The 17,834-nt window shown below is 34.4% G+C and overlaps 1 protein-coding gene across 1 annotated transcript; it reads right to left on the bottom strand.

The window, feature by feature from the left end:
• Positions 1-1,677: 1,677 nt before the first annotated feature.
• Positions 1,678-4,899, bottom strand: LOC8286331 (probable metal-nicotianamine transporter YSL7). Its single transcript, XM_002532055.3, has 6 exons — positions 4,303-4,899; positions 3,829-3,992; positions 3,636-3,733; positions 3,408-3,542; positions 3,064-3,253; positions 1,678-2,963 (listed from the first exon to the last, which is right to left on the bottom strand). The coding sequence occupies exons 1-6, from the start codon at positions 4,685-4,687 to the stop codon at positions 1,851-1,853; spliced, it is 2,085 nt and encodes a 694-aa protein (XP_002532101.1). The 5' UTR covers positions 4,688-4,899; the 3' UTR covers positions 1,678-1,850.
• Between the last annotated feature and the right edge of the window lie 12,935 nt (positions 4,900-17,834).

Here is a 17,834-nt window from a genome sequence, read left to right on the forward strand (position 1 = left end):
ATTATCTTATGTGATCTGATTTCGGATCATTATAAAAATATTTAGCATATATACTTTATTAATTCTTTAACTTATATTAGAAATTATAATAATTTAGATTAAGATTGACTAATATAGTTATTATATAAGATATAACAAAATGTAGCCATTAGATATCAATATATAATTTTAATTTATAGATAAAATATATATAATTTATCAATAAAATATTTATTAAGTTTTACTAAAGGCTAGTTTACTATGTGACTGGGATTGCGATGGCTCGAAATACTACAATTTATTTTGAACTTTGGAAACTACTTCTAGAGAACTAGATGTATTTCAGAAATGAGTTTATAAGTTTAGTAATTATATATGTTTTTTAAGTAGTTAATAGCAATATAAAACATATATTAATTTAATATATATATTTTAAAGTTGAAATAAAAATTTATGTAACTGATTCTTACCATATAGAATTATTAAAATTAATATTTATTAATTATTTTATAAATACTAATTATAAAAATTAATCTTTATATGTATGATTGTAACAATAATAACTTTTTAATATGGAATTTTTGATTTTAATATTTGTATGCAATACTTATGTTGTTAATTTTGATTTCTTTTGTTTATGTTTCTATTATCTTAATTATATATAAATATATAAAATTTTATATATTAATATTACATATACCACATACGGTATTTCTTGCTACGATATAAATTTTGCCTTACAACTTAAGCTTTCATTTGATATATCTCTCTTTCTATTTCTAACTTTTTATTTACTAATTAGATTTTTTCTAATTTCTTTATAGTTTGATTGCTTATTTATTAATTTCTATTTTCACCCGTTTTAATATAAAGATTTCATTAATCTATTATCTTTATTTTTATTACTGAATTAATTATTAATTTATTTATTAATGATAGCAGAATGCGATATATTTTATATGACTATATGACTTCTATCTAACTACATTCTAAGAAAAGATGAAATTCTATTTTAATAAGACAGTATTAATATCATTTTAAATTTTTCTTCAACAACATTAATTTTTTTCCTTTATTGTATGTTTTATACTTCAAATTTATTTTTAATTTTAGTTTAATTACTAGAATTTGGTTACTATTTAATAATTAGCTGTAAATTTTCATGTGTATTTTACATTTCAAGAAATTAGAGTTTAAATATAATTATATCTTTTTGCATTTCATTATTTCATTATTTATGTTAGTTTTTAATATTTAACTGAAGAGTTTACAAACTGTCCCAATAGATTAGTAGATGGTTATTAATCTCCTACAGTTTGCTAAAAAAATTAATCTCAAATGTCATTTTATGTTCTTATAAATTTAACTTCAAAAATCTATTCTTATAGGCATATAATATTCTTATAGATGCTAGAGTAGTTATGGTACTTATGTTTGAGATACAAAACCAATGTTAGTTGAAAATATTTAACATATATGCCTGTAAATAAAAATTTATTAATACAGTAGTATTATCTTTCGGTTATTAAAGAAGTTATATAAAGCTCAGTTATTTATAACTTGAAATCTTTGAAGGTAATTCTATGAAAAAAGAAAAAAAAGAAATCTTTGAACAGAAAAGAATAAAAAGAATGAAAACAAAGCATGGCAAGGAAAAGGAAACAACCATTTAATTAAGACTGCCTTTTAACAGAAAACATTGTGTACGACTACTGTCTTGAAACATTTAAACAACCTTAAGTAAAGAAAAGAAGGGAAACTTTTTGACTCGCAATATTTACAAATAAAATAGTAACCAACTAGACAACAAAATTAATAATGATCTGAAGGTGCAATGCCAATATGAAACATATATATGACACCAGTTATAGCTAGCTATTCAAGAATTGATCGACCCTGTTATTTTGAGCAGCAGAAAGGAACTTCATGCAAATAGGAGGAGCAAGATTGGCAAGTGAAAGGATAGCTGCCGGAATTCCCCACAGTGAGTCACCACAAATCAGGCCAGATGCCACTGCAGTTCCAAAGTCAGTTGCCCTTTGCTTGTTGTACTTCTCCCATATAAAAAGAATCAAACTTCCAACACACATATCTATGGCGAAATAGCCACCAATGTAAAATGGGATTGCCATGCACATTGGGCTTGGAATAAACCTGTAGACCCTGTATGTGGTTTCGTACTTTTGTAACAGGTCACGGATAAGGTTAACAACTATAGCTCCGACAAAAAATGATATGGACAATGTGAGGCAATTTTTGGGAAGGGAAGAGATACCCTCTACGCCAAGAAGAGCAATCCCACGGTAGATTTGACCATAAGGTGCAGGGTAGGTGGTCCCACTTTCACCTATGGTGGGGTAAGCTTTATAAAAAAACCAGAATACCAGAGGAGTTATCAAGCAGCCCATAGCTGTTCCCGCAACTTGGCTAAAGAACATAGAACGAGCAGAAGAGAGTGTCAGGTATCCGGTCTTGAAGTCTTGCATTAAATCAGATGCTGTTGAAACAATACTCATCATCACACCACATGATGCAAGTCCAGCAATGATTCCACCGTCATGGCCAACCCAAGCACTGAAAATGATGATAGCAAATTTTCCGTAGTTGGAGGCAAGTGACCAATCTGTGAGACCGCATCCGTAGGCATTGCAGAAAGCTAAAACTGGGGCAATCAGGTAAGCTACTAGAACATGGTACCACTTTAGTTGATGAAAGATTAATGGAACTGTGGTTATGGAAATGGCTGCAAGGCCAAAGTAACCAAGGAAAGCAACCCATGTTGGGATTTGGTCTTTTAGAAAGAATTCTTTTCTTCGTTGTTCATCGTAGTTCACAATCTCAGTGTTCTCACCACCAGCTGATGGAGTTATAGAAGATGATTCCTTGTTCAAATTCTGAAGTACCAGGCTATACAAGGTTTTGGCTAGCATGTAAATGACATGGTAAAGGCCATCACCAAGCATTGTGGCAATTGCAATAAAAATCTGCGAGTAGTAAACAGTGACGACTGATTAAATATAAAATTCTCTACACATTAAGATAAAAAAAAAATGTAAATAGCAAGAACAAAGGAAGCATGCATACCCTATATCCTTGGATACCATGGAGACTGTTTCCTGGTAGATGGTCAGGAAACCAGATACCTTTCTTTGCTTCAATTAATGGCCACATGATTCCCCATGAAACTATGGCTCCAAGAAGCAAGGAAATATTTACCATGTATGGACAAATCATTCCAACACCCACATATGTTGATGAGAAATCAAAGAAGAACCTGCCAGCAGACAATCAATTGATTAGGCATAAGATTGCTGATAAAAAAAGAGGAGTATAAAATGCGATTAAAATATGAATCCTTGTTAATACCAAGTGGGTCATTCATTAAGAAACAATTCATACTAAATTTAAGCAACTTAGAAACAACTTACCTTTGATCCGCGGCTTGAAGACCAAAAGTGGGGAAGCTAGAAAATCCACAACCGTCTCCGCCAGTGAAAAACCACTGGAAAAAGGCCCAGAAAAAGCTGAATCCAAAGAATTTGAAAAGGACACCAACTTGCTTCCTGCAGATGGCAAAGTCAAAGTTAGCGAAATGGTTAATGACCCCTACAAACCCCCTTCAAATCCTTTCCTAATATTGTTTTATCAATCCTTACTTGGCCAATTTGGCACCTTTGGGGGTGTGAAAGCTGTTGATAAGGTAGGCAGTAGCTGTCCCACTAGGGTATGTTAGCTTGTACTTCAAGATCATCAGCTGCAATTTGAGTATGAGAAATTTAAGCAAATCAAACAAAATTTTAAAGCAGAAGTGATAAAAAGAAAAATAAATTAAAAGGTGACGAAAGTTACCTTTCTCAAGGGTACAATAGAGAACAAGCCAACAAAGCTTACAATAAAGAGAAAAGCCATCATCCAACCAAGAGAAAGATGCTTCACATTGGCTGGTGTATTTCCTCCATCTGATTGAGCAGCTATCCTTGGAATCATACCCAATAAGTAACTTGCGGTGCCACCTAATGATAATTTGCCAAAATTAGTATAAAAAAAAAAAAAAAATCAATTCAGTATATACCCCAATGGACCTTGAGGAATTCTATAATTAGATATCCTACAGGTTCTATAAGAAAGCAATCACATGAGCAAGAACTCGAAATTAATGGAGGAATAATACAAGGATTTACACCCTATTCACTTTTTAAAATCGATTGGATTATACCGTAAGCAATTATTTTTAAAGAATATATGCAAGAAACCCATCAGACGATTTATAAATTAAGAAAATAACCAAAATAAAAAGAATATATACACGTGAAGAGAACATACTGCTAAAGGCAATTCCAGAAGAAGCAACCACACAGGTTTGTATGACAGTATTTTCTTGCCTAGTAAAAGGCTGCTTCAAGAAACCAGTTTTTCCAAGCAAAGTAGTCCAAAACTTAAGGATACCAAAACCCAGTAATCCAGCAGCAACATTAAGAGAAGGGATAACACCAGTTGTGAGATTAAGCTTACAAACGATAAAGTTGAATACTATACTCAGAAAGAAGCTTGTAGCAATAGCCCTAAAGGTTATTTGCTTCGTCCATGGCGGAACTACAGTGTCTTTGAAAGCTTCCTCGACCATAACAACCTTGTTCCCTCCTTCTCCTTCTCCATCATCAAAAGGGTTCGTGTTGCCCCCTCTCTCTTCCTCAACCCTACTCCCCATATCTATCTCTGTTTCTGTCTCGTCTCTTTTTCTCTCCACAATGCCAACTATCGCTCTTCTTGCTGTGGTCGTTCTTGTCGTTGTTGATAGTTGTGGCCTATTTATATTAACAGAATCCGAAAAGATCTCGTAAACGGAAATATATAGCAATGCACAGCTCTTGACCTAATACTACTGTAAATTGGATTTCCTACGGTCACAAGAGTTTTTAGTGTGAACGTAATTGCTGTAGTTATAATTCCGTCGATTACGCTTAGCCCTTGGATCTTAATAATCAAATTACTCATACCCTTGGATCATACTAATCAAATCAGTATCTTTTGTTATGTAAATGTTTGAATAAGTAATAATATCTAGATTCCCTGTATAAATTTTCTGTAACAGAATCTGTATTAATTTTTAATTGTTCTTTTTCTTTTTTGTTATGCGCATTATCACTATTTATTTTATTATAAATATTTTATCAACTTAGACAATCATAATAGCTGATATTAAAATTTATTTAATATACTTTATTTAATTAAAAATCACTTTTAATTAAAAAAATAATTACACGTATTATTATATAGTAGTTTTAGTATTAGAGTCATTTATTCATCATAAAAGTTATTTTAATTAGAAACTAATATTAACCATAATTAAATAGATATAATAAAATAGATAAACATGAAAGAAATAGATTATATATATTAAAATTATTAATATACGTCAGAAATATTTTTTAGAGTATAACTATATATAGAGAGAAATACAGGGTTTTATTTCATAACAAAAAGAAAATAGAATTATAATTTTAGAAGGTCCAGCTAGTAAATAGCTGTTGTTTATTCTAAAATTGGTCGGTACAGTTGGTATAGTCTCCGCATGGAAGATGATTAATGGAAAGATTGTATGTGAAAAAAGAATACTGACTCTCCATTTCAGTTATTTGACTTTCCTTGGCTAAATGTCTTACCTCAATGATAAAATAAAATTACTCCTGCACTCAGTGCTAAGATCTCAAAGTTATCTCAACATAAGAATTGTATAAAAGAAAATTCTTAAAAAAGAATTAAACCTCTTAAAGAAGAGCACAACAATTAATTTTTATTTTACTATAAAAATTTATAATTTATCGATAGAATTTGCTGACTAAAATTTTTTATCACTGAATTTATTAATTATTTATGGATTATCAATAAAACATGGATTTTTTTTTTCTAATTGACTAACTTACGAATTATTTACCCCTATAAATTAAGAAGGTGGTTGAATTGATGAATGTAAAAATGGATACCAATTAATATTTTATAGAGTAGAAGGAAGAAAGTAGAAAAAAGAACAATATATAATTTATAGTGGTTCAGATATTAACTAATTATATATCCACTCTCTAATTTCTAATTGAGCGTCTCACTAACTCTAACTTAATTAAAATCTCCAAACTCAATATTTAGAGCTCACACCATATTTTTGCACTTGTCTTTATAGTTCACACAATTCTTACAATAATTTAATCTAGACTAACTTTCAAATCTAATTCCAAATGTTTAGGTTAACACTTAAACTTCACCATAGCATTAAAGCTCATACAATAACTAAAGATTGAAGAAATTGAATGCAAGAAGAAAGAAAATTAAAGCATAATATTGTAGAAATTAAAGACTTTTGATCAACCAATTAAGACCTTTTGAGGTGGTTTTTATAGTTTAGAACCTCAAAAAGCTATAATACACTGTCATAGTTTAAATCGCAGTCGTGCTTCTTGTCTCGCGATCGCGATTCTTGAAATATCCCCAACAATTATCTGACATGGCACACGGGGATTGAATGCTTTAAGAATATCCATTGACAGTTTACAACAGTCATGAATCTCCATAAAATTCGCGGGTGCTCCGAGGTTCGTGGTCGCGAATTTTGAGCTTTGAAAATCTAGCAGCCTCTGCCTTTTGTCTCTTGATTTTTGTGGTCGCACTTTCATGAGTGCGGTGCGATTTTCTTCCTAAATATATCAAAGCTTATGTCTTTAAACTTAAACTTTTTATGGTTACATTTTGAGGGGCACGATCTTCAGATAAATTTGAAGTTTAAACTATGATCTTCACTACTTAAACAACACTTAAAAGTTCATTAGTTTTATGCTCAATTTGAGTTGTTAAGATCGAAATTAGAGACTGTAGCCTTATGATAAATCATCTAGACTAATAATCTCCTCTTTTTTTATTTTAAAAATTAAATTGAGTTAAAGGAGATGAAATAATTAAGACAATGTTAATAATCATATTGACCCAGGAATCAATTGATCTCTATTTTAATCTTAATAACCAACTTGGATATTGCTAACATCATGTCTAATTGTCTATATGGCAGTGTATTAAAAGATTTCAGATTGGCCAAAGCTTCCTTGGAGTTTCAAGAAAATATTATAAAATGACCTGAAAAGTGCAGGAGGTGCTACCTAGGCGCGAGGGCAGTTTTCGCAATTAATGCAAAGTCAATAATTGTTGAGATATCAGCCACCAAGTCAGAGCCACATGTCTGGATCCGTTGGAGCCCCAATGTCTCTTTTTAGAAAGCGCGAGGGTGCTTGAGAAGCGCGAGGCGTTTGTCATGATTCATACAAGTTTTTGCCAAGTCATCTAATTTGCATTAAATGAGTTTGAGACCTTTTGTAACGTCTCTAAGAGGTAGGTATGAAATACCCTCATAAAGACTTAAAAAGTAAGTGTGATTGTATCTTGTCTAAACTCTTGCAAATTTATTTTTTAACTTTCTACACTCAATTTTCTTCTTTGTATATTGTATTAAGTTGAACCCTATTGTTCAACTAAAGTTAGGTATTAAAAATATAAGGAATTGGTTATTAAGTAACCATTAATACTCAAGGGTTGAGGGACTTAGTTAAGGATTAGTTCACTAAGGGAAGAGGTTTAGTGTTAGCCTTGGGAAATACCAAGTTGTTGAGTAAACTTGTAAAACCCAAAGTTTATAATTTTAATGATTATAGTGGAATACTCAAGTGTGATCTTGAGGAATGGATGTAGGGAGAATTTTTTCCGAACCACTAAAAAACTTTGTGTCAATCTTTCTAACCCCAACTCTCTTTCAATTCTCTTTACTCTTTCTTAAATACTTGTGTCACCTAAAATTATTCAATTCCGTAATTTGAGGTTACCAATTCAACTCCCCCTTCTTGGTTCTAAGGGAGAACAAGTGGTATTAAATCTAGAACACTGTTATCAAGCTTCATTGCAAGTGAAAAGACCATGTCAACCAATAAAGGAGCTCAACACCTCAAGTCATTCTTTGATGGATCCGACTATGCCTTTTGGAGTATGGAAATCTAGTTGGATTCATATGGCATTAAAGTGTAGGAGTATGTGGTGAATGAATGGAAGGCTTCCACCAAGGTCAAAAATGGTTAAAAAAGGATTCTCCTTAGAGAGGAATGTGGGAGAGCACAACATTGCACTACGGCTCACCAAATTTGTACTACCTTGGAGAACTATCACAAAGGCACCAAGCAAGTTAAATCAAGAAAGATCCAAATGTACGTCACTGAATATGATATATTCAAGATGAAGCCAAATGTATCCATCACCGACATGACAAATAGGTTCCTCACCATGATTAACAATATGAGAAAACTTAGGAAGCATTATGAGTTAGTGGATATCAACAATAAGATCCTTAGGAGTTTTTCTTTGGATAAATATGATGCTAGATTGACTAGTATTGAAGAAGCAAATGAGGACTTTGGGAAGATACCTATGGATGTTCTCATAGGAAAACTTCTAACCTTTGAGATGTCTCTTGTCAAGGATGAATTCAATAAAGATGGTGAAAAGAAGAAGGTACTAGCAGTCAAGGCTAGCACAAAAGCTCAAGAAGCAAATGGTGTCCCAAATGATGATGAACATAAAAGGAAAGCATAAAGTGAGAGTGGTAATGTGGCTCTTATCACCAAACATGTCAAAAGAATTATTGAGACCAAAATGAGAAAAAGCAACAAGCCTTTCTCAAGCAACAAACCCTTCTTCAAATCAAGATCAAGCAAGAATAAGAAAGATGAAGTCACTTGCTATGAGTGTGGAAAGCACGGACATATTAAGCCAAACTGTCCCAAATATTTGAAGAGGAAGAAGGGAGACAAAGAAAAGAAAAAAGAGCTTGAAAGCTACTTGGAACGATGCTTCCTCATCCTCCAATAATAAAAGTGAAAGAGAAGAAGAGGCCAATCTTTGCTTTATGTCCAACATGGAGGATTCTCATGAGGTATGCTCTACTTCTCATTTATGCAATTCTTCTTCTTCTTGTTCATCTTTTCATTCTTTTGGTGATAATGTGTCGGATGATGAGGATGAACTTTGATAAAATATGCTTTCAAAACTAAGTCTTTATCAACATAAGTGCTCAAGCTTGGAAAAAGACCTTGAGAGGTCAAAGAAAGAGATTGCTTATTTAAAAATCTGCATTAACAACCTAAAGAAATCATTGGATGAAATTTCAAATGAAAAATTCTTTAAAGAAAATAATGTTTTGAAAAATGAAGTTGAGAAGCTTAGGAACTCAATCTCAAGATTTCACAAAGGGAAAGAGTCTCTTGATACACTAGTTGTATCTCAAAGACCTCTCTTTGTGAGACATGGACTTCGATTCAATGGAGCTTCAACTTTTACACCTCATACATCCAATACCATAATTTTTGTCAAGGCTACTTAACCTCTAATCATTGAGAGAAACTCTAATAGAGTCTCAAAGGACAAAGCACACACTAGACCTCCCATTCAAAAGAAAAGGAAAGGTACACATGCTCCAAAGGCTAAGCCAAAAGGAGCAAAACATGTATTTATATATATACCATCAAAACTTAATAAATCTTACTTATGCATGTGTGATGATGTGAATCGTGTAAGGTCCACACGTCAAGTAAAAGTGGCAAAGAAGACCAAATCTAATTCCAAGGTCATTTGCCACTATTGTATGAGAGTTGGACATATCAATATTAAATGTCAAATAAGGAAAATGCATCTCTTTATAAATGGATCTTCTAAAGCTAACTTCAAAGAATCTGTAAAATTACCAAAAAGCCCTTGCCGACATATTTAATTACAAAAATACTAAACATACAAATTTTTATTAAAATCCCATATTAATAAAATTATATTTTAAATCCTTATTCCAAAATAAATTTTCATTTTAATCCTAACACAATTAATTCACTTAATCAACTTGCTAAATATTTTCCAATTAAAATTAACACAATTTGCTAATTAAAATTTATCATTTCCCGATAATTCTTTTATAAAAATATTATTTACTAATTCTTTCATAACTCTCAAATATAGAATTTTAATTCATATATTTATTTTGAGAAAAATTGAATGACAAAAAATATAATTTATTTTCCAAAGAATTTACTTAATTAATTTCTTAAAAATCAAACTAATTGGATATAGAAAATAACTCCCTTATTTGTCTAGCATTAAAATTCTATTTTAATCATCCTAATTAAATCAAATAAAAATAAAGAAAAATCAATTTAAATAAAAACTCGTTTATTAATTATTAATATTATCATTATTAAAGAAAAAATTCTAGGTATTACAAGTTTCCTAAAGGTTATTGATATGACTAAGCAGATGGAGATGACCTTGTGGGAGTTCGGCCAGGGGACTGACAAAGGCAAGAAGAAGAAGACCAAGACTGAAGGTCATAATAGTGCCCAACCAGCAATGCCATTTTAAGGTAGTAGAGGATACTCTGGGGGTTCCGACAGGTTGGGCAGAGAGGCTACGTACTCATAAAAAGGGTAGACACAATCAAAAGGGTAGCCTAGGATTCAGGCCAGGACAAGGCTTCATTGGCAGTAGGCATAATTCTAGTTACAGTACTTCTAGTTCTGGAGCCAGCACTTGTCAGATGTGTGGCAGGTCACATCAAGGACCATGTGGAGCCTGTTTCAGGTGTGGCAAGATGGGTCATGTGGCTCGAGCATGTCCTTGCTATTTTAGTTAGCCAGCTTTCTCTCAAGGCTTATTTGCTAGCGTAGCCAAACCAGCTTTTTCTCAAGGCTCATTCTCAAGGTGGACCTCAATTTGCCTAGCCGTGTAGAGTTCAAAGTCAGGCTTCAAGCTCTTAACAATCAGGTTGTGGTCAGGCTAGAGTGTTCACTCTCACCCATCAGGATGCGCAAGCCTTTAATGTTATAGTATCAGGTATTATTCTGGTCTACTACTCTAAGGCTAGAGTTTTGTTAGACCCTGGAGCTACTAATTTTTTTGTATCTCCTAGTTTTACTTTAAGGTTAGGTGTTCAACCGATTAGACTTTAGGTTCCTATATCGGTTACTACGCCATCGAGTGACGCCTTAGAGATAGATGTTGTGTTCCAGTCGAGTCTGGTGTCAGTTGAGGGTCGAGATCTGATTGCCAATTTGATTATATTGGACGTCATGGATGGACTGGTTGGCTATGCACTATGCCATGTTGGACTGTCGAAAATAGCAAGTGACTTTTCAAATTTCGGAGACTCAGAGTTTCACTTTAAAGGCGAGTAGATATATGTGCCATCAAATCTTGTGTCGGCTATTACAGCTAGACGGATGCTTCACCATGGGTGTTAGGGATATCTATCCTTAGTTAGGGATACCTCGGTAGAAAAAGGCAAAGTTGCAAATGTTCTTGTGCTCTGCGAGTTTCGTGATGTTTTCTAAAAGAAAACTACCAGTGGATCGCATAGGAGTGATAGAGTTGTCCGGACCTATTTCTGATCGACTCTATTTCATGCCACCATCGAATGGCACCAACAGAGTTAAAGGAGCTAAAGGAACAATTAGACCTTGGATATAAGTGGGTTATCGCATCCTAGTATGTTCATCTGGACATGTACCGCGGAGAAGAAGAAGGATGGTACCTTGCGCCTCTGTATTGACTATCGGTAGCTGAATAAAGTAAAAATTCGCAATAAGTATCTACTTCCTCGTATTGACGATCTATTCGATCAGCTTCAAGAAGCTGCATGTTTTTCCAAGATTGATTTGTGATCGAGATATCACTAGTTGAAAATTCATGAGGAGGATATTCTGAAGACGGTGTTCAAGACGTGTTATGGGCATTATGAGTTCTTGGTAATGTCATTTGGACTCACTACCAGACCTTCATCAATCTAATTAATTAGGTTGTCTCTGCTTGGATCGCGCTTTGTCCTCGTATTTATTGATGATATCTTGGTGTACTCTAAAAGCGAAGAAGAGCATGCGTGCATTTGAGAATAGTACTTCAAACATTGAGGGAGCATCAGTTGTACGTTAAGTTCTCCAAGTGCAAGTTTTGGTTAAAAAGCGTAGGTTTTCTAGGTCACATGGTGTCTAGAGAGGGTATTCAAGTGGACCCCAAGAAAGTGGAGGCCGCAATTGATTGGCAAAACCGACCTCGGTAATAGAGATTCACAGCTTTCTGGTTTGGCAGGCTACTATCATTGATTCGTGTAAGACTTTCCAAGGATAACATCGCCTTTTGACTAGGCTGACTTAAAAGAATGTCAGATTCCAGTGGACTGACGCGTGTGAAAGAATCTTTCAGAGGCTGAAAGATTGTTTGACTTCAACTCCAGTATTGACCTTACCTATTAGAATTGGTGGTTTAACAGTTTATTATGACGCTTTTAAAGTGGGTCTGGAATGTGTTTTGATGCAGCATGGTAAGGTAGTAGCTTATGCATCCAGACAGTTGAAGAGGCATGAACAGAATTACCCTACTCATGACTTAGAGATGGCAACAGTAGTTTTTGCCATTTCTTTCTTTGCAGCCTATCCTGTGCTCGAGAAGGTCCCCCCTTAAGATCTGGAGGCACTATCTCTACAAGGAGATGTATGAGATATATACAGATCATAATAGCTTAAAGTGTATTTTTCAGCAAAGGAGTTGAATCTGAGGTAAAGGAGATGGTTGGAGCTTCTAAAGGATTATGATTGTACCATTCTCTACCATCCATGTAAGCAAATGTCATGGCAGATACCTTAAGTAGGAAGTTAACAGGTAGTCTTGCTCACACTAGCGCGAAGAAGAGACCTCTAACCGAGGAGTTACATGAGTTGTACGACTAGGGGTTGTAGATGGAGGTATTGGAATCGGGAGCATTGTTGGCACATTTCAGGGTTAGGTCTGTGCTTGTTGATATAATTAAGTTAGCTTAAAGTCAGGACTTACATTTAGAAAAGATCTAGGAAGAAGTACAGTAGTGTCACGACCCCACCCGTGGGCCCGTGACCGGCACTAGGGAATGGGTAGGCTTAAGGCCACCGAAACCCGTAGTAAGCCTGACACTCACTGATTTAAACAAATCTCATCTTAAATTAATATTATTAAAGCCACAAATTATCTTAAATGCTACATTTTACATAATTTAATCGGTCTGCCAGAAGAACTAGGCGAGACCTGAAACTCAGAAAATTTACAACTGATACATCTACTATTACTACTGCGGAGAATCTAAGATTTACCAATTTACATACCAAATCAAATACATCACCCGATGATGAAGGAGTGGATTCTTGAATAAGAGTGTCAGAACTATCACGAATAAAAAACATAAATGGAGACTCGAGAGTGAGTTAAAATCAAATAATCTAGGGACTATTGCTTCTTCCTCGGAAAACATAGATTATTCAAATCAAGATATCAAACCATACTATAATCATACCCTACTATTTCCTTCACATAAAATATTAATCATTCGAATCAAAATATCAACCATGCACGTAAATACAATCCATATTATAATCATACCATAATAAATAAATAAATGAATAAATAAAAATATATTTTTACTTTTACGGGACGAGTGGCTCGGTAGAACCCTAAACCCCAAAATCTAGTAGCCATTCGGCTCTTTTAATCCAATAAGATCGCGAGAGCAAGCTCGATCAGGTCCTTACCTCCAAACACTTGAATTCCAAATAAGCCGGTGCCCGGAGAGCATCGCTCGATCAGGGACCTTAACTCCGTGAATCAATCGAACTCAGCCCAGAGCAATGCTCGATCAGGCGGTATAAATCCATAATAATCTTATATCCATGATCATTATGCATGTTCTACAAGCCACATTTCCCAAATCGCAATCACCACATTTAATAAATATCATTGTCTAATGAAATCATTCAACACTTATCGAAATAAAGATTAAAAATTTAGGATAAGGCAACGTGCAATTCGTAGTTTTACGAATAATAATATCTGTATTATTATAACGTTACTAATAATAATATTTATATTATTTTCAAATATTAATAATCAAGTGAAATCATTTACGTTGCGATACTAATAACCATATTATGCATAAACTTTCAAAATAGCATATTAAATCAGACTTAGCAATAGTGCAATGATTAAATGACTTTAACTCACAGTTTGGCGACCTCCAGCTCAAGCCTGGAGGAGCGATCGAACCGACAATCTAATCACGGAAAACAATTTATCAATACGGCCGAGACAATTACAATAGATCCTAGGTCTAGATTCCTGTAAGAATCTCGACTCGGAGAATTCTACCAAAGTTCTAACCTCCCCTACAACATGAACATTACCCCGTAAAAAGCGGGTCCAGGACTTAAAACACTCCAAATATCCAACAATTTAAACAACGGGAGTCGGGTCCCCAAACTTCACTATTTCCGACTCCGCCACACAAAGACAAAATACGGGGCAAGCAAACGTGACAATTATTTTTGACTCACAATATCATCAAATACACAATATAATCCAATAGACACAATTAAACCAAGAATTTCTAAAATTAATGGGCCACGCGATCGCTCTAACCTCCACCGGAGTCCGATCGACGATCCGAACACACCATCGGACTCACGCTCCGATTTTTCGATCGACACCGATCATCCGGAGATTTGCGGACGATCTCGACTGTCGATTTGCAAACGAATCCGATCGCCACTAAACCGGTGCCATCGCGAAGCTTGAGCCGAGAGTCGGGATATGTCCTCCGATCATCCATCCTCCGCCGGAGCTCACTGGAAAAGCCCAAAAACGGTTGCCACCATTATCTCTCTCCACCGGATCTTCCGTCTCCCGGCCACCACAGCGCCGCCAAAGAAAGCTCTCTAGAGAGCCGATCGCCACCCAACTCGGCCGCCAACAACGCCGCGGAGCCTTCCTCCCCTTCTTCTGGCCATCGCCTCTCTCTCTCTCCCGATCTACTTTCTCTCTCCCCGATTTCTTTCCCTTCAATATCGACATTTGACCCCTGAACTTTTCCTTATTACAATTTAGTCCCTCAACTTTCTTAATTACTTACAATTTCATCCCGCAGAATTCCAATTTGACCCCCAAACTTCCTTTTAGCCTTTCAATTAAGCCCTTAACTAATTAATTTTGGCCAAATCCGAATTATTGAAAATACACAATTACAAAAATACCCCTGACCGACATATTTATTTACGAAAATACCAAACTCACAAATTTCCATTAAAACCCCATAAAAATAACATTATACTTTCAATCCTTATTCCAAAATAAATTTCCAATTTAGTCCTAACACACAATTAAATTAAATAATCAATTTCCAACTTAAAATTTAATACTACTAATCAATTATAATACCAATTTTCCTAAAATTCTTTTATTAAAACATCCTTTATAATTTCTTCCAAAATTTTCCGATATATAATTTTACTTATATAAATATGCATTTGGAAAAATTTTGAATAACCAAAATATAATCATTTCTCAAATAATTTACTTGAATAATTTCTTAAAATTTCAAACTAATTGGGTATAGAAAATAACTCATTTATTTGATTAATATTAAATTTTTTATTAAATCATTTCAAATTAAACCCAATAAAAATAAAGCTAAAATTAACTTAAATAAAAAACTCATTATTAAATATATAAAAAAAAATTCCGGGTGTTACAAGTAGGGTCGAGCTAATGATTTTGTTATTGATGATGATGGTACTCTCAGGATGAGCACTAGACTGCGTTTTTTATGTGGATAATTTCAAGAAGGAGATTTTAGAATAGGCTCACTATACAGCTTACAACGTCCACTTAGGTTCTACCAAGATGTATTATGATTTGAAAGGCAATTATTGGTGGAATGGGATGAAAAAGGATGCAACAGAGTTTGTTTCTAAATGTTTGACGTGTCAGCAAGTAAAGTTGGAGCTCCAGAAGCCGTCATGGTTGTTGCAGCCGCTTCCCATACCGGAGTGGAAATGGGAAAGGATTATTATAGATTTCGTGTCGGGTTTACCAAATACTTTGGCTGGTTACGACTTTATCTGGGTAATTATGGATCAATTGACTAAGTCAGCGCACTTCCTTCCTGTGAAGAATACCTACTATATGGCTAAGTATGCAAGGGTGTATCGGGAGAGAATTTTCAGTCTTCATGGCATTCCTGTTTCTATAGTGTTTGACAGGGAAACGCAATTCATTTCGAGGTTTTGGACGAACCTACAAGAAGATATTGGTACTAGATTGGACTTCATCACAACTTTTTACCTCCAGACTAACGGACAGTCGGAGAGGACAATTCAGACCTTGGAAGATATATTTTGAATGTGTGTAATAGATTTCGGTGGTCAGTGGGATTGGTACCTGCCATTGATTGAGTTCTTATAATAACAGCTACCATGCGAGCATCGAGATGGCTCATTACGAGGCATTATACGGCAGAAAGTGCAGATCCCCTATGTGTTGGGAAGAAGTTGGTGAACGGAAGTTAGCAGGACCGAAGTTGGTTCAGATTATTTCAGAGAAGATTCCTAGAATGACTGAAGACAACTTTCAGTAGATAGAAAAATTATGCGGATCCGAAGCGGAAAAGTTCAATATTGGGGAATATGTATTCCTAAAGGTGTCCCCTATGCGTGGTGTGATTCAGTTTGGCAAGAAAGGAAAGTTAGCCCCTCGTTATGTATGACCCTTTGAGATTATTGATAGGATTAGAGAGGTAGCATACGAGTTGGACTTATAGTCAAATTTCTCACATGTGTATTCGGTATTTCTTATATCCATGTTAAGAAAGTATATTTCGAGTCCTTCACATGTGTTGCAACTTTAATATGAGGAAATGAGCAAAGACTTAACTTACTAAGAGCAGCCATTTATGATCACAGATACTCAAGTTCGTCAAATGCGCTCTAAGTTTATATTTATGGTTAAGGTGTTGTGGTGGAACTATTCTACCGAGGAGTGTACTTGAAAAGCCGAGTAAAAGATGAGAGATTCATATCCTTATTTATTTCAGACTTAAGGTAAGCCTTGTCTCTTTCAGATTCAAGGACGAACTTCTTAAAGGGGAAAAATGTGATATCTGTATTATTTTTAAAATTTTAATTTCTTTACTTTTTTGGGGAGTATTTTAGTAAATAAATACTCTGATGCGTAATCTAGCATTTAGCAAAATACTTTCAAATAATAATCGATTATTTTAAGTAATATTTAATTTTGGTAGTGTCATTAATAATTTCACTATATCGAATTCCGATGAAATTAAGGCATACTTTTGTGATTTTGATTAAATGATCAATCTTTATTTAAATTAATTTTAGTACGTGTGTATATTCTTTTTTTTTTTAAATTAAAAGGAGAATGTAAATTATGTGTAATAATGTTTATTAGCACTGAGAATATTTTAAAAAGCTTAAAGTTTATACTAATTTAATTGACTATAATTAAGTATTTAGTATATGTATATATATATATATATATGTACATGTGTGTTAAATAAATGAATAAATAATGCATAGGGTTACTGTAGCAATATCTTTTTAAGGGGGGCTCAAAGGCATTTTTCCCCTCTTAAAAAATTGATTTGGGTCCCTGACCATATCCTCCCTTCTCCTTCCCGTTACCGTCGACCTCCCCTCCTTCAACTTCTGATTTTTGCTGCCACTAGACATCGAGCTTCGGCCAAGGGAACCTTGCAGTGTCGCCAGCACCATGTCGTCTTCTCTCTCTCCGCCTAGAGGAGAGAAGCTACCCACCGCTGCCATTGCCGGTTTGACCTCCTGCTACCCCTTCTGTCGCATATCTGACAATGAATTCATGCTCTAAACCGTCGAAAACCCCCAGGTCAAGCTTCCCCACCGTTTTGCCCCCGCCAACAATGGTGTGTGAGGCTCGCTGAAGCCAAAAATTTCCAA

This window comes from Ricinus communis, chromosome 8 (assembly GCF_019578655.1).
Source record: "Ricinus communis isolate WT05 ecotype wild-type chromosome 8, ASM1957865v1, whole genome shotgun sequence".
Taxonomy (NCBI): domain Eukaryota; kingdom Viridiplantae; phylum Streptophyta; class Magnoliopsida; order Malpighiales; family Euphorbiaceae; genus Ricinus; species Ricinus communis.